The sequence below is a fragment of the Aphelocoma coerulescens genome, chromosome 3, assembly GCF_041296385.1.
Source record: "Aphelocoma coerulescens isolate FSJ_1873_10779 chromosome 3, UR_Acoe_1.0, whole genome shotgun sequence".
Taxonomy (NCBI): Eukaryota; Metazoa; Chordata; class Aves; order Passeriformes; family Corvidae; genus Aphelocoma; species Aphelocoma coerulescens.
Window position 1 is genome coordinate 39,661,558 of NC_091016.1, and position 16,158 is coordinate 39,677,715.

At 54.1% G+C, this 16,158-nt stretch overlaps 2 protein-coding genes across 4 annotated transcripts; one reads left to right on the forward strand and one right to left on the reverse strand.

The window, feature by feature from the left end:
• The first annotated feature begins 188 nt into the window (after positions 1-188).
• Positions 189-6,971, forward strand: SLC35B2 (solute carrier family 35 member B2). Of its 2 annotated transcripts, none has more exons than XM_069009853.1 (4): positions 189-274; positions 2,975-3,168; positions 3,419-3,579; positions 4,849-6,971. In XM_069009853.1, the coding sequence occupies exons 2-4, from the start codon at positions 2,991-2,993 to the stop codon at positions 5,785-5,787; spliced, it is 1,278 nt and encodes a 425-aa protein (XP_068865954.1). In that variant the 5' UTR covers positions 189-274; positions 2,975-2,990; the 3' UTR covers positions 5,788-6,971. The 2 variants fall into 2 exon arrangements, with proteins under 2 accessions (XP_068865954.1, XP_068865955.1); XM_069009854.1 differs by lacking the exon at positions 189-274 and adding an exon at positions 2,670-2,850.
• A 1,873-nt stretch (positions 6,972-8,844) lies between these two features.
• On the reverse strand, positions 8,845-15,815 carry HSP90AB1 (heat shock protein 90 alpha family class B member 1). 2 transcript variants are annotated; one of them, XM_069009856.1, is made up of 12 exons: positions 15,727-15,815; positions 15,461-15,607; positions 15,075-15,281; positions 14,605-14,764; positions 14,286-14,419; positions 13,494-13,805; positions 12,888-13,053; positions 12,504-12,694; positions 12,078-12,225; positions 11,542-11,810; positions 10,779-11,112; positions 8,845-9,422 (listed from the first exon to the last, which is right to left on the reverse strand). In XM_069009856.1, the coding sequence occupies exons 2-12, from the start codon at positions 15,605-15,607 to the stop codon at positions 9,313-9,315; spliced, it is 2,178 nt and encodes a 725-aa protein (XP_068865957.1). In that variant the 5' UTR covers positions 15,727-15,815; the 3' UTR covers positions 8,845-9,312. The 2 variants fall into 2 exon arrangements, 1 of the variants encoding a protein (XP_068865957.1); XR_011149792.1 differs by lacking the exon at positions 8,845-9,422 and adding an exon at positions 11,330-11,436 and having other exon boundaries at positions 11,024-11,112; positions 15,727-15,810.
• Between the last annotated feature and the right edge of the window lie 343 nt (positions 15,816-16,158).

Sequence of the window (16,158 nt, forward strand, 5' to 3'; positions counted from 1 at the left end):
TCGTGACACTCAGTGCCACGGTCTAGTTGAGACGGTGGTGTTCGGTCATAGGCTGGGCTCGATGATCTCAGGTCTCTTCCAACCTGATTGACTCTGTGATCCCGTGATCGCGGCCCCCTCCCCTCCCCGCCCGCCGCGGTCCCTCCGGAGCGGCAGGGGCGCTGTGGGGCGCCGAGCGCCCCCGCTGGGCGGGGGTTCCGCCGCCGCTGCCGCCGCCGGGAGCGGAGCCGAGGGGAGCCGGCCGAGACCGGGCCGGGCCGGGGCCGGGCCGCAGGTGGGTAGCGAGGCCAGGGCGGGCGCGGAGGGCGGGCCGGGCCGCGGGCGGCAGCTGCCCCGCTCGGCGAGGGCGGACGAAGGCCGCCGCCGCGCTGCCGGCCCGCTCGCTGCGAACGTGGCCGCCGGGCAGGGAGGCGGTGCCGGGACCACGCTCGCCGCGCACCCGGCCGGGCGCTGCCTCTCCCGCGGGCCGCTGGAGCCTCGGGCAGAGAAGCCCCGGAGCGGCAGGCGTAGGGCTCTCCCCGCCCGGGAGCCCCGGGCCGTGCCCGCCGCGGAGGGTGCCCCGCGTCCGGCGGGGAGCGGAGCCCGGTGCCTCTGCTCGTGGCCCCTGGGCACAGGCGGCGGTCGGCCCTGGGGGGACAATGGCAGGCACCCCCTGCGAGCCGGCTGCGTGCAGGGACAGGGAGCAGACACAAGATCCCGAGGTATTAGCATGGACTTGTCAGCTCCAAGCTTGCATTTGACCTCAGCCCTTGCAGGCGCTGGAGGGGCGCTCAGGAGTATCAGGGCTGTAGGCAGAGATCTTTTTCAGACCCGGGACCCAAATTGTGCATCCCAGGCAGAGGGCTGGGTGCCAGCCCGGCTCTGAAGCGGTGTGTTTGAGAGCTGCCCTTGCAGTGCCCAGGGGAGCAGCTCCTGGGTTATTCCGCAGGCCCCAGACTAAGGCTCCTTTCATGCCTCAGCACGTCGCCTGCTCAGCCCCCCCCGCTTTCTACCTGTAACACTGGCGTCCCTGTTCCTTCCCATCCTCGGCAGAGAGGGCAGGGCCTGCTGCACTGAGTCAGCTCTCGGGGCCTGGGAATTGCTAGCGCAGGCATAGAGAACCATTGTCCCTCTATAGCCTCCTCTTCACGGTCGCTGTGGGAGAGCGGAGCTGATTCTCCTCCCATGGCAGCGCTGCAGGAGCTGGCGGGGTAACAGCAGGCGCAATCGTGCTGAACAGAGCTTGCAGTCCCTGTCAAGTTGCAAATGTGGCAACAGACCCTGTCGTTTATATCCGACTTCTGCAAAAGTGAGTGGCGTTTCTGCACCCCACCATCAGCCAGGGTTACTTAATACAGGCAAACCCAGGAGCACATGGGCAACTTCAGCCGCAGGTGCCAGCCCCGAGCCCTGTTTTTGCATCCCACAGCACCTGTACAGCCTGCGATGATGCCCCTGCAGCAGGAGGGATGGAGTGGAGGTGTCAAACTGTCTTTTCTGGTGAAGGGGGGGGAGGGTGGGGGAGAGAGAGGAATAGCAAGCAGGCAAAGAAACCCATTCCTAGCCATTTGCACTTCTCCCTGGGCTGGGAATTTCTGTGTACTTTAAGTCACAGAAGGGAGATTTCTGGGTGAAACACAGCCTCAGCTTTGGTCAGGTTATTGAACTCCAAGGGCCTGGCCACAACAGCTGAGGATGAGAAAAGTCCCTGAGGTCTTTTCCAAGGGGACAAGAGGTTGGTGGGAGTGCATGCTCGTGAAATGGCAGGGGACTTTCTTGCCTTTAAAGCCCTTAAGTTTGTAAATCTCTGAATTTCATGTGAGGGCTACTAGAGGTCACAGCTGTACAATATTGGGGCCAGGTACACCCCTAAATGTTTCTAGGGGAGGAGGAATTAACATCTCTATCCCTTTCAGTCACAGGAGCTTTTCTGGTGTGTGTTTATGTAGCCAGCCCTCAGCACCCTCACCTGGCCCCCAAGGCAACTGGGAGGCTTTCTCCACCGAGGAAACTGGGGCAAGGATGTAGCATGGATCAGGGAAGCCTTCTGCCCTGATGCAGGAAGCTGCAGGTTGCTGTGTGAGGGAAGGACGCAGGTGGCCTTGGGTGTAGGAAGTTCTTGCCTGGTTGCTCATTCTGTTGAGTACCTGGTGCCCTTGAATACTGCAGGTTTGCCTCTGTGAGGGAGAGGACAGTGAAGGGAAGAACTCCTTCAAGGACTATTAAAGCTGTTTTAAAGCTGGATAGATCACTTCCTACAGCTATAGCTGAAGAATATCAGCTATACCTCACTGGACAGTCCTGGTAAAATCCCAACCAGACAGCTGCTTTCCTGTTCCTTTCCAGCCTTGCTTTCTGGCTGTGTTTTGCCAAGTGGGTGAACCCTGGTAATTTCCTCTGAGCTGTGGGGAATGCCTTGGCACACTTCCAAGGCTGCATGGGGAGGTGGGGGAGGTGGCAGCCCAAATCCCCGCCTCTCTTCCACTCACCTGGTGTAGCTGGAGGGGAAAGCTCTGAACTGTTTGCTTCCAGAGGAAGGCTGCTCATGGCCACAGGCTAGAAACATGAGCTTCTAGGTAGGAGTCAATTTTTCCATTCAGTGACCTTTTCCTTTTCCACCCAAAAGCTGTGCTAAAGTTTAACTTGCAAAGGTGAGGTGTGAGGTGCTCCTTGCATTTGGAGTAAGAGTGTCGTCAAAACCAGATGTTTACCGAAGTGTTCTCTCTTATCCTGGGAATCCAAAGTTCTAAGTCCACATGTTCCAGAGCAACCACCTTTAACAGAAGCAAACATAGATGTCTGGCCTGTGCTCTTCAGCTCCAGAGGAGTTTTCCTACTCCATGTGCTGCCAGCATCACAGTTGTGGCTGTGGTAGGGTCTGGGTGGCAGTATTACAGGTGGTGAGGAGCAGGCTGGTGGTGGGTATTTCAAGGCATGTGGAGTGCAGCTGCCCATGTACCAATAGCCCACCACCTGCCTCTTCCTCTCTCCGCAGATTTTGCCTTCCCTTCATGCTGGCTTCCCTCCCTACAATGGCTACTGGTGAAGAGATCACCCCTGCCCTGCAGGACTCGTGGGGGGACTTCTGGCTCTTCCGTTTCTTTGTTAATGCTGCTGGCTATGCGAGTATTGTGGTGCCAGGATTCCTCCTCATCCAGTACTTCAAGAGAAGGAACTACTTGGAAACAGGTAGGAGCAGGAGCTTCCCTTCTACATCCTGCATCCCTTGGAGCTCTCTGCCCCCACCTCGGTCTACCCCAGTCAGGTTGTTTCCCCAACCTGCTTTGTCAGGCTTGAGCCTGACACAGAGCTGTGTCCCCATGCTGTCTAGGTGCTGTCCTGACTGGAGGCTAGTGAGGAGGGAGGCCTCACCTCTCCAGCTGGTGCAGCTTGTGGTGCTTTGGCTAATTGTGTCTCCATCTTCTCTTACCCTGTTGAGGCCGAGGCATTTGCTTCCCTGTCATCAAATCATGTGTGTTTGGCTCTGAGGTGAAGTCTGTACACCAGGACGATGGCTCCCTGCCACCCCGAGCAGAGCCCACGGAGTCCTCCACAGCCCGACAGGTCTTCAAGCTGCTCTTCTGTGCTGCTGGCCTACAGGTAGGGGTCCTGTGCATGTGTGGCTGTCCCATTCTGGAAGGAGGAGGTGGCCAGTGGGTTAGTGACTGTCAGTTCCTTGAAAACCAAGGATGCAGTGCTGTCCTTGATCAAGGCAGGATTGGAGGCTGGGACTCAGCCAGGATAGTACACCTCTAAGGGCTGTGGAGGTCCATTTAGCTTTTGTCATTTGGGTTGGAGCATCCTGTCTGTCTGATCACAGTCCTCTAAAGCCATGGATAGGGAAAACTCTGAAAATTCTGTGATTCAGCAGATTGTTAAAGTTGCTTTTGTTCTGGCCCTGATGTCAGATCAGCAGATAGTTTGAGCCCTCTTATCTCCCAAGCTCTCCCTTGGGTCACTGTCTGGGGCTGATGCATTATGCCTTGACGAATTGGAGTACTGGAGAGAAAATACTGAATTCAGCTACAGATAAACAGGAATTTAAAATCTTAGATTCCCTAAGTCTCAGCTACACCCTGAGCATCATTAGGAAGGGCAGCTTTTTGGGTCTATGAGGACAAAAAATAGCAATGTGGGCACTGAGATGGCAAAACCTAGGTGTCCTGCAGCCAGGAAAAGACTCGCTCTCTGGCCTACTCCCCCAGCCCATTCAGACTTCTGTGGGCCACCAAATTCTTCCATCTCCCTGTGTCTTAGTTTCTTGGGAGATGTGTAGTGATCGGAAGTCTGTGTTACTTCTGTGAGGGGCTTGGTGTTGCTGCACCAAAAGTAGTGGGGATGGAAACCAGGACAGGGATCATCCCTCATGGACAATTTTGTCTGCTGGGTTTGAAACTAGAATTGGTTTGGATGTAAAATCCAAGGCTGGGGAGTTGGAAGTGAAAACCAATGCAGAGGCCACTGGGAAAACTGCCAGGACCTGCCGCAGGGAGCTGGCACAAAACCACAGCTGTGTATCAGTAACATTCCCTGATTCTGTCAGTCTGGTTCCACAGGCTTAAAGTGGCTCAGAGTGTAACTGCTCGCTCTCCCCAGGATGTTAGCATTGTGGACTTTTCTCCCCTGTACACTGAGCAGGTTTTGTTTGGAACAGGATGTTCCTGGTTGTAACCACATGGGACAGCGGGTTCCCTCAGACGGGTGGAGTGCGGGGTGGCCGCATCTCCCAGTGTCTCAGGGAAGCATTGCCATGCAGAGGATGATGCAACACTGGGGAAAGGAAGGATCTCCTGGGGTCAGTTCTTCCTGTTGTTGCTGGCAGCTGCTGTTGTGGGTCCTGACTCTCCCTGCGCTCCTGCTGCTTTACAGGCCTCCTACCTCACATGGGGTGTCCTCCAGGAGCGTGTGATGACGAGAACATATGGTGGCACTGAAACAGACCCTGGTGAGAAGTTCAAGGACTCCCAGTTCCTAGTGTTCATGAACCGCATCCTGGCCTTCACAGTGGCTGGTCTGTACTGCGCCCTGACCAAGCAGCCACGCCATGGGGCTCCTATGTACAAATACTCCTTTGCCTCCCTCTCCAACATCCTCAGCAGCTGGTGTCAGTATGAGGCACTCAAATACATCAGCTTCCCCACCCAAGTGCTGGCCAAGGCCTCCAAAGTGATCCCAGTGATGATGATGGGCAAACTGGTGTCACGCAAGAGTTACGAGTACTGGGAGTACCTGACTGCTGCCCTCATCTCCGTGGGGGTCAGCATGTTCCTGCTCTCCAGCGCTCCTAACAGGACGGTGTCCACCGTCACCACTTTCTCTGGCATAGTGCTCCTGGCTGGCTACATAATCTTCGACAGCTTCACCTCCAATTGGCAGGACGCTCTCTTCACCTACAAGATGTCTCCTGTGCAGATGATGTTTGGCGTCAACGTCTTCTCCTGCCTTTTCACCGTGGGCTCGCTCTTGGAGCAGGGTGCCTTGCTGGAGTCGCTGCGCTTCATGGCCCGCCACTCAGAGTTCACCGCCCACGCCATGCTGCTCTCCGTGTGCTCTGCCTGTGGCCAGCTCTTCATCTTCTACACCATCAACCAGTTCGGGGCAGCTGTCTTCACCATCATCATGACACTCCGACAGGCCTTTGCCATCCTCCTCTCCTGCCTCATCTACGGGCACACTGTCACTGTTGTGGGTGGGCTGGGCATAGCTGTTGTCTTCATGGCCCTCTTTCTCCGTGTCTATGCCCGCAGCCGCATGAAGAAGCGCAGTAAGAAGCTCCCGCCGGGCGAGACCCCTGTACAAAAGGTCTAAGGAAGCTGAGGCCATGGCATTTAAGCCATGCCAGCTGTCCTGCCTCCACTCGACAGTGTTTGCTTGATTTCTCAAAACCCACTGAGGAGAAGAGTGGGGTATGGATGGGCAAGACCAGTGACTCAGTTTTCCACCTGCTTTTCCTGGGAAAGGGGCTGGAACAAGCCCAGGAAATGCTCTGGGCTGATGCAGCTCCAAACCTTTCCATTTGCCTTAATAGGTCAAAGACTTAAGCCAAGGCACAGGCCTGGGGGCACACCAGCATGGGGCTGCTGGTATTCCTGCCCCACCTCTGTCTTGTGGCTTCTCCCCAAAGTCACTGATGAACAAGGGAACTCTTCCCTGGTACTGTCTTGCCTCTGGCTAATGCTCCTCCATTTCTGTTAGTACTACAGAGCTTGGCAGGAGGAAAGGGCAAGCAAAACACTAGGTTTCTTTTTGAAACACCTCTTAAGTGAGGCAAGTCCCAAGCTGAGCCCATCGAAGGGTGGGGAGTGCTCTTCCTCCATTCCAGGAGGGGCTCTGGGTAGTACAGGCACCGCTAAGGGAAGGACTCCCAGCCTATCCTACCCCAGGCCTGGGATCTGCTCTGGGAGGGCACCGCAGTGAAAGCCAGTACCTCCCAGTTTGGTTTTATCAATTCTTCACCCCTGCTCCAAGACACTTTTCTTTGCTCTCCTCAGCCCAGGCTGATTTTTATGCAGCACCTGAGCTGGCCAGTACAGTTCCCAATGCTTGCCAAGTCCTTTGAGGTTGCTTTTTGGTTTCATCTGCTGCTCTTACAGGCCAAAGGCTGCGCTGCCCAGAAGCCCCAGCACCACCTTGGGGTCCCTCAGTGCCATGGTTTCTGGGCTTTGCAGTTGCCATTCAGACAAGCACAAACAACCCCTCTTTTTCCTGCCACCTGGAGGCACTGGCCCTGGTTTTCCCAGGGGCTGGCCAGAGTCTATGCCTGGAGGGTTGGGACATGGGGCAGAGCCCGCTTGCGGTGCCTTGTTCTGCTCCACAGACAGCAGGGGATGGAGCAGTGAAAGCTGTTCTTCGCCAGAAGCCTGGGTTTTATTCGTCAGTCCTTTTCTCGTCAACACAACCTGACTGACAAACCAGCAGGTTTTGGTACTTTTGCAAGGCAACTTTTTTTCTCTTTTTATTTTATTAAATTAAAAATATGCTGCATATAGCGCCATGGGCGTAAATGTGGGGTTTTTCTGGCTGGTTGGGGTTTTTTCCATGTACCTGGATGGAAGGGAAAGACCTTGAACTCTTTCTGTGTCCATAGTCTCTCTGGGATGGGAAAGTTGTCTTTCCGTACACAGGTGACTCTCTATGTTTGCCAAGGCTGGTCTCAACCAGCGTTGCATTCAAAGCTGCAAAGCCTGACAGGAGATTCTTGCACACACAACTGGGGAGGCACAGCCAGGTTTGGAATGCTGCTTATGCTGGTGGGCAGGTGGAGGAGCCATGAGCCTGAGCCTAGTTTGGCTCCTGGATTCCCTGCGTGGTGCAACTTAAGGAAGTCCCAGTGGGTGTTGCTACAGCGAGGTGATGCAGAGGCCTGCTGAGCACCTGGCAGCCAGGGGCACCAGTGCTGCAGCACTTTGTGGGGTGTAGCTGCAGCAGCCAGGGCCAGGAGAGGCTGGAGGTGTGGATGGTCCATCCTACTGGTACATGTGGGAGGCCTGGTGAAAAACGGTGTAGGCTAGGGTGAGTCTGGGGTCAGAGACAGGACTGGGGCCTAACAGGGCTAGGGAAAGGGGAGACTCAGGTGAGGATCACAAGAGAAACAGAGCAGGAGACTAGGGACAGTGGTGACTTTGCTGAGCCTGCAGGCAGACCAGAGCTGGTGCTGAGCACAGCCCAGGCTTCAGAGCACTTGGCTCTCCAGCAGTTTTACTGTGCTCCTGTTCTAGCTCTGAGCTTTTGGAAGTGCCTGTGCAACCTCACAGCTTTTCATCCTGCCCTACAAATTGGCCCAAATGTCTGCCTGAAAATGGAATGAGAATTCCTTTGATTAAAAAAACACCAAAACAACAAAAACCCACAGTGTCAGGTTAGGAATAGGATACAATGGGGTAACCTTTCTAATTTAAATGTAGATTTAAACAAAACATTAGTGGAAGAAGAAAACCCCGAACATTAACTTTAAAAGTTAATTTTTATTAATTCAGTATTTAGCAACATCTTCCTATCCAGAGAGAAATCCTACTTTTAAACAATTTGCTTGCTCAGCTCCAGCACTGCCTTCGCAGGCTGCACCCACACAGCTGCCACACTGGGAGCACAGTCAGTGTTTTGGTGTGCAGCAAGGGATTCCAGCAGGCTCTGCCTCCTTGTTGGAAGATGGATACTGGCTAAAGCCCATTCTACTTTGTGCCTGTGGCAGCTGGCATGCAGGCAGCAAGTGAACTCAGTGTCACTTTTCCCTGACAAACCCCAAGAGCCATTGTGGCCAGGGCTGACAAACCTCACAGGGTGTGAGCTCAGTGCAAAGGGCAGCTCAATCAGAGGTGATGTCCCAGGCTTGTCATCTAGGACACAGATGGAAAGGAGCCAGATACTGCCAACCACCCCAATGGCTGCAGAAGGCCAGAAAGGGCAGGCTGGAGGGTGGGAGGAAAGGAGCTGAGTCTTTGGCCAACAGCTGAAGAGAGACAGCTTGACTAGTCCTGAGCTGTCACTCCACACCCTGCTCCACGCTGCAATGAACAGGCAGATGGCTCCTGCCACAGTCCTGCCCCAGAGGTGCTCAGATCAAACCAGGCCCTGGCACAGCTCACCCAGCTGACCCATGCAGAGTGGAAGTTTGCTCCCAGGCTATGGGGCACACAGCACTCCAGGTGGAGAACTACTGCTCATTGGAGATGACCCCACCTGCACAGCAGGTCATGTGTTCCTCCCACCCACTTCATCTTGCCATGGAAGAAGTAAAGATCACCTAAGGCAGGGCTCAGAAAAGCAGTCAGGGCACAGGAGAGACCAACAGTCTGATGCCCTCAGGCACAGGCTGAGACACTTTCCTCATAAGAGTAGGCATGAAACACAAGGGATCCCACCATGTAAATCATCAATTCTTTAATTTCAGTAAAACAAAAAACCAGAAAAATAATCAAACAAAACCCAGCCAAAATACATTATGCTATCCTGGGGCTTCAAGGAGGCAGCAGCTCAGTGGAAGGGCTCTCCCACCCCAATGGATAAGGACAGTGTTTGATGCCTACTGGTAACATGGGACACTCCATGAGGGGGAGAGGAGAAGCCTGATGCCTCCTCACACCTCCACTCCCCATCAGCTGTTCCTACACAAGCAGAAAGACACAGAACAGACAGGCCTCAGGCTACCTGAATCACTACTAACAAACAGGGAATCATGCTCTCCTGCACCCTGCCAAAAACAACCCCAACCAAACGTAGCCAAAAAAATAGACACCACCAAGGAGTCAGTAGCAGCTGGTGGGAGCAGACCATCTTCTAAGCAGACACGATACAGAGCAGAGGTTTGGCAGGTGAAGGAAGAGCCTCCCTCCTTTAGTCTACCTCTTCCATGCGGGATGCATCTTCATCTCCCTCCAGAGGGGGAATTTCCTCAGGGACAGCTGCACTGGGCTCCTCTGCAGTCATCTCATCTTCATCAATGCCTGGGAGAGGGGAGGAAAGGAAGAGGTAAGGCCTCCAAATGACACCTGATCCTAGATGTCCAGCCTCTACCTGAATAAACCTGGCTCCTGCCCCCAGCCTGAAGAATCGGGCTATTAGCATCCAGTAGTTCACAGAATCATAGAATATTCTGATTTGGAAGGGACCCCCAAGGATTGCTGAAGCCCAGCTCCTGGGTCTACACACAACAGCTCCAAAGAATCACACCCTGTGCCTCAGAGTGTTGTCCAAACACTTACTGAATGCTGGCAGGCTTGGTGCTGTGACCATTTCCCTGGGGAGTCTGTTCCTTGGCCAGCCACTCTCTGGGTAAGAAACCTTTTCTTAATACCCAACCTAAACCTCTCCTGACACAGTTTCATGACATTCCCTCAGGTCCTGTCACTGGTCACCAGAGAGAAGATACCAATGCAGGCCCCTCTGCTTCCCCTAGTGAGGAAGCTGTATACTGCAGTGAGGTCATCCCTCAAGTCTCCTTTCCTCCAGGCTGAAAACTTAATAGAATGCAAGTCAACATTGTTACAAGTTATTGTCAACTCCAGCATTAATCCTGTATCAGTAGCATCTTCCCAGTAACATCTACACTAGTATATGGATACAACCTGTGCCATTCGAGTGCACTCCTTAGCCAGTAGAGATTAACTACAAAAGACTTGTCACCCAGCGCCACAAAACCCTGGAGTTTAAGCCAGAAGAGCGTGGTTTAAGCCATGAATATTTCTCTAGGAAAAAATGCAGTAAATCCTGTCAAGTCACAACTAAATCAGTTGCAAGACTCTAGAGCTCATCAGTTTCCAACACTGCAGGTTGCTGTTTCAGTGTACTCTGAACAGAAAACTGCACCATCATACAGCCCCCTTACCTGCAATTTGACTAATAGAAGACCCTACTCCTACTGCGACTAGGCAACACAGAGTTACTAACTTAGTTGTGCCAAGCCACAGCACCTTCTGATTTACATTTGTAGCTAAATAGTGAATTTGGAGGAAAAGGCTGCGTGCAAGCACAAGCTGTTTCAGCAGATGGGTCACATCACCCATGACAGACATTTCACACTTACTCTGAAGGAATAAAAAGCCTCAGCTTGTCATCTGAGCATCCTGGTGGTGGCTCCTGGTGTTGTGGAAGACGGGGCAGTCCACCCAGAGCCCTGAGCCCTCCTGAAATACCTTGTTCCAGGTTTACACTTTCTCCTGGCCACCTTATGTACAGAGCCACTTCGGCACATCACACCAGCATGGCTCACTTACTGGCCTCCCCCTGCCCCAAGACATCAGCCTGACCAGTTAACCTGGCTTTCAGGCCTGCTCCAAGCTTGAGAGGTTGCAGATACTCACCAAGCCCAAGTTTGATCATCCTGTAGATGCGGTTGGAGTGGGTCTGGGGATCTTCCAAGGAGAAGCCAGAGGACAGCAGAGCAGTCTCAAAGAGTAGCACCACCAGATCTTTAACAGCTTTGTCATTCTTGTCAGCATCAGCCTTCTGGCGAAGGGTTTCCACAATTGGGTGGTCAGGGTTGATCTCCAGGTGCTTCTTGGCCATCATATAGCCCATGGTAGAGTTGTCCCGCAGTGCCTGAGCCTTCATGATGCGCTCCATGTTGGCTGTCCAACCGTAGGTGCTGGTGACGATGCAGCAGGGAGACGAGACCAACCGGTTTGAAACGGTGACCTACCAACACAGCCAAGGGTTAGCTGAGCAAGGCTCCCATAAGCCCTGGACTGGGCCCAGCCACAGCACACTACAGCCCAAGTCTTTGCCCCTGGTTCACCTGAGGACACCCCGAAGCAAGCAGAGATGCTCCAAGCAGCTCCAGGACTGCTGCACAGGCTAATTTGGACAGCTCAGCCAGCACTTAGAGCACCCACTGCATGTTTCCCACACTTACCCTCTCCCATTAATGCACGTATTTGGGTCAGTGCCCCTCGCCTGCAGCCTGGCTGCTTAGAGCAAGATGGTGCATGCTGGGACCTCCAGTCTCCTTTAGCGGCTCCTCTGCAGGAGATGAGAGGCATGCATTGAGCGGGGGCCCTCACCTGCAGCACGGAGGGCCCAGCCCTCCTCCCTCCAGCCCAGGGCTAAGCTCCCTGCCCATCTCACCTTCTCCACCTTCTTGTCCAGGATCTCCTTCATAAGTTTGCAGAGGTTCTCAAACTTGGCCTTGCTCTCCTCCATCTTCTTTTTCTCCTCCTCGTCCTCAGGCAGCTCCAGCCCCTCTTTGGTGACTGATACCAGGGTCTTGCCATCAAACTCCTTGAGCTGCTGCACGCAATACTCATCAATGGGCTCTGTCATGTATACCACCTCAAAGCCACGCTTCCGCACACGCTCCACAAAGGCCGAGTTAGCAACCTGCTCCTTACTCTCCCCTGTGTTTGTGGAGGGTAGAAATGAAACATCACCAAGATGTAAGAGCTGGTTACAGCAGGACAAACAGCACCAGTCACCTGGGACCCCTAACATAAAACTGGCAGCAGCCAGGGTTCTAGGCCTGGTGGCCTTTCCCCAGCCCCCAGGAATGAGCTGTAATTCAGCAGGGATGGCCTGCTGAAGGCAGCAGGAAAAGTTTTAAATTAGGGTTTGAATGCAGGTTACCTGCCTCTACCTTGCTAGGGCTGAGAGGAGCTGTGGCTCACCTGTGATATAGTAGATACTCTTCTGGTTCTCCTTCATACGGGACACGTACTCTGAAAGCGAAGTCACCTCATCGCCTGACTGGGACGTGTGGTACCGCAGCAGCTCCGAAAGGCGTTTTCGGTTGGTGGAGTCCTCATGAATGCCCAGCTGGGGGCAGAAGAGATGCATGAAGTCCTTAGGATAGGACTTGGATGCACTTGGCCACCCCTAAGGCACAGCCCACCTCCCGATCATTTGAGTGTTTGGCCTAGGGCAGCCAGAGGGGACAGCTGCCCACAAAGGCACTTGGAGGCATTCATAAGACCCACTCCCTTTATCCTAATATCCATGCAGAGGAGAGGAAACACAGCATAGGAACAAGATTGCTCCCCAGGCAGATGGATCATGGGCCCTTCCCTCCTCCAGGTGTAGGGTGCCCAGCTCACCTTCAGATTCTTGGAAAAAGCCTCGTAAAATTTCTTGTAGTTCTCTTTGTCCTCTGCCAGCTCAGAGAAGAGCTCCAAGCATTTCTTCACAATGTTTTTGCGGATCACTTTGAGGATCTTGCTCTGCTGGAGCATCTCACGAGAAATGTTCAGAGGCAGGTCCTCTGAGTCCACAACACCCCGGATGAAGTCTGAGTAGAGGGAATGAAAACAGGTATTAGGTTAAGGATTCTGAGCTTATACACAGCAAGAAAAGAGCTAAAACACTGACTGCTATGCACCACACCAGCTAGTGCCTCATCCAGTCCCTTTGTACTGGAAGTGGTACCACAGGCTGTGGGGATGCCAGCTCTGCACTGGGAGGCTGAGGCAGGGGGCTCTTACTCAGGTATTCAGGGATGAGCTCGTCACAGCTGTCCATGATGAAGACACGCCTCACATACAGCTTAATGTTGTTCTTCTTCTTCTTGTTCTCAAAGAGGTCAAAAGGGGCACGGCGCGGGATGAAAAGCAGAGCCCTGAACTCCAGCTGTCCTTCCACGGAGAAGTGCTGTGGAGATGGGAAAATACAACAGCTGATGGGGTGCTTCACTTCTACCCCTTTCCCCAGTTCCCACTGTAGGGACGCTGAACTGCCATTCCTCAGCACTGGGGCTGGCAAGGGGGCACAGCAGCATCTCTAGCATCCAAGCAGCCTGTATTTCCTCCTGCTCAGGCCCACTATCCCCTCTGTGGCAAGGTTCTCTGGCATCCAGCAGGCTCGGACAGAGAAGCCACTGCTTTTCTGAGATCCCACACCCTCCTGTCTTGCTTATGGACTGGCACTGCCAATCCTTCCACCTGCATGGGAGCCACAGTGCAGGCTGCTCCATCACCAAGTGACCTGAGAGTGCTCAGTCCCACAGAGGCAAAACCATGTGGTGACTCTAGATAAGGGCTGGAAAGGGGCCCCCTGCCTCTCCCTGGAAGTCAGGGTAGCCCAGCACCCACCTTGACAGCTAAGTGGTCCTCCCAGTCATTGGTGAGGCTCTTGTAGAACTCGCCATACTCTTCCTGGGTGATGTCATCAGGGTTGCGGGTCCAAATTGGTTTGGTCTTGTTCAGCTCCTCCTGGTCAATATATTTCTCCTTGATTTTCTTGGTCTTTTTCTTTTTGCCTTTGCTTCCTTCCTCCTCCTCATCAGAGCCCACATCCTCAATTTTGGGTTTCTCTTCATCTTTGGACACTGACTCTTCCTCCTTCTCATCTTTCTCGTCCTCTGCCTCATCATCACTGATCTCTTTCTCACGTTCCTTCTCCAGCTGTGGAGAAAGAAACAAGCAATAGTCAGGTTTAGCCCAAAGTTACAAAGAATCCTTTTGCTCCAGATGAGAAAAATGGTGTCCTCCAAGGCCAAACAAATGCATCATCTGGAATCAAAGCTTCTCTTGGTAGCAGTCCTCAAAAGCCCCTCATCATGCAACCAAAAGCTGTGTCTGAGAAGAGACAAGCAGCAAGAAACCCTCCTTTTTCCATGGCTGGTTTAAGATGATCCTCAGCTGCGGAGATCAAAGGCCTTTAGTGTAGCTGGATACCCACCTCCTCAACCTCCAGTAAGCCCCCAGCCTCAAATCCTTTGGCCACAGAAGCGAGAGCACCACTGCTCAGTACCCAACACCCAGGAAATATGGAATAGACCAGAAGGGATCATACACCAGGCCTTTTCTGTGCTTGTGTTCCCAGCACCACCCACCCCTACCTCCAGCTTTCTAGTTGGTCCCCACAGTCCTATCCTTACGTACATAGAGCGTGATGGGGTAGCCAATGAACTGGGAGTGCTTTTTCACCACCTCTTTCACACGACGCTCCTCCAAGTACTCAGTCTGGTCCTCCTTCAAGTACAGGATCACTTTGGTGCCACGTCCAATGGGCTCACCTGCAGTGTGGGGAGAGAAACATCAGTGTTCCAGGGCAGACAGCACGCAGGGCCAGCTCCTCGAGCCTAAACATTAGAGGATACCCAGCATTAACCAGTGTGACTGACAAAGCAGCCCGGCTCTAAGGAGCACCAGCAAAAGGGGTGCCTCTGGAAAACACGCTGGTTTTTTGTACAATACGCACCATGGTCAGTTCGGACAGTGAATGAGCCCCCAGCTGATGACTCCCAAGCATACTGCTCATCATCATTGTGCTTGGTAATGACAACCACCTTCTCAGCCACCAGATAGGCAGAATAGAAACCCACACCGAACTGCCCGATCATGGAGATGTCTGCGCCAGCCTGTGAAAGCAGAGAGCAACTGCTAAGACCACTGTGGAGATAGAAAATGTCTGTGACTGATTCACAGCAGCTAAGAACTGGGTCAAGCACATGGAGAAAAACATGCAAGTGCCAACAGGCAACCAGCTCTACCCTCAGCTCCTCCCTGCTGCTGGAAAGGTAGGGGAAGCACACCTGGGTAGGCAAACAGTTCCCACAGCAAACAAGGCAGCGGGGCCTTTTTATTATTTATTTATTATTCTTATTTATACGTTCAGTGCCAGCCTGTGACTCAGGCCCCAAGGAACCCATGCAGCCAAAAGCAACCCACCTGCAGAGCTTCCATGAAGGCTTTGGTCCCAGATTTGGCAATGGTGCCCAGATTGTTGATGAGGTCTGCTTTTGTCATCCCTATGCCAGTGTCCACCAGGGTTAGTGTGCGGTCCCGGGGGCTGGGGATGATGTCAATCTTCAGGTCTTTCCCACTGTCCAGCTTTGAGGGGTCGGTCAGGCTCTCATAGCGGATCTTATCCAGGGCCTAGGAGAGAGAGGGATACTCGACACGGCCTCCCTACTCGACAGCCGCCTCCGTCCCTCCCCTGCAGAAGCCTTCCCGGAGAGCCAGGAATCGGCCTCTCCCCGCGCACCCCGGCAGGGCACCAGCCCGACCCCGAGCCCCTCGGCAGAGGAAGGAGCCCACTCCCAGCCCGGGCTCACGTCGGAGGCGTTGGAAATGAGCTCCCGCAGGAAGATCTCCTTATTGGAATAGAAAGTGTTGATAATGAGCGACATGAGCTGGGCGATCTCCGCCTGGAAGGCGAAGGTCTCCGCATCCTCCTCCTCGTGCTGCACTTTCTCGGGCATCTACAAGGCAAACACAGGCCTATTTTTAGCGCATTTTCAGGGCACAAGCACCAGGGAGGGGGCGGTGGGAGCATCAGGCCCGGGCCCGGGCCCAGCCCCTTCCCACATTCTGCCCCTACCTTCCCGGGCGTGAGGGACCGGCAAAAGAGCTACACCCTTCACCGGCCGGCTTTTATAGGCACGGAGCGGGCAGGCACGCTCACGGCTCATTGTATCCTTCCGCCTTAAAGGGGTCTTGGTCAGCGAACCACAGATGGAGGGTGTATGGGAGGCATCGGCATTGCCGTTTAGCGGCGGCCATGTCGGGGCGGGCGTGCAATGAATGCTCGGCTTCATGCGGCGGCTGTGCGGTCGCCAGCTGGGGCTCCCCGTCGCTCTTCGCCGCGATGCTCGGAGGGTCGCAGGGCCGGGACCTCCGAGCGCCACGGCGAGGGGCGGCGAGGAGCCCCGGCGAGGAACTCTTTGCCGCGCCCCGTCGCGGAGGAATACAGCTACGAGCAGAAAAGCACTTCTAGAGTATTCCAGAGGGGTTACGGCGGCGCCTCTTCGGC

What these genes read in the sequence shown, in the direction of transcription:
- SLC35B2 (XM_069009853.1), top strand. Translation starts at nt 2,991, where the DNA reads ATGCTGGCTTCCCTCCCTACAATGGCTACTGGTGAAGAGATCACCCCT. An exon ending in AAGGAACTACTTGGAAACAG is followed by an intron (nt 3,169 to 3,418) that starts GTAGGAGCAGGA and finishes TACCCTGTTGAG; the next exon opens with GCCGAGGCATTTGCTTCCCT. An exon ending in TCTGTGCTGCTGGCCTACAG is followed by an intron (nt 3,580 to 4,848) that starts GTAGGGGTCCTG and finishes GCTGCTTTACAG; the next exon opens with GCCTCCTACCTCACATGGGG.
- HSP90AB1 (XM_069009856.1), bottom strand. Translation starts at nt 15,607, where the DNA reads ATGCCCGAGAAAGTGCAGCACGAGGAGGAGGATGCGGAGACCTTCGCC. An exon ending in GCTACCCCATCACGCTCTAT is followed by an intron (nt 13,806 to 14,285) that starts GTACGTAAGGAT and finishes CTTTCTCCACAG; the next exon opens with CTGGAGAAGGAACGTGAGAA. An exon ending in GAGTATCTACTATATCACAG is followed by an intron (nt 11,811 to 12,077) that starts GTGAGCCACAGC and finishes CCACAAACACAG; the next exon opens with GGGAGAGTAAGGAGCAGGTT.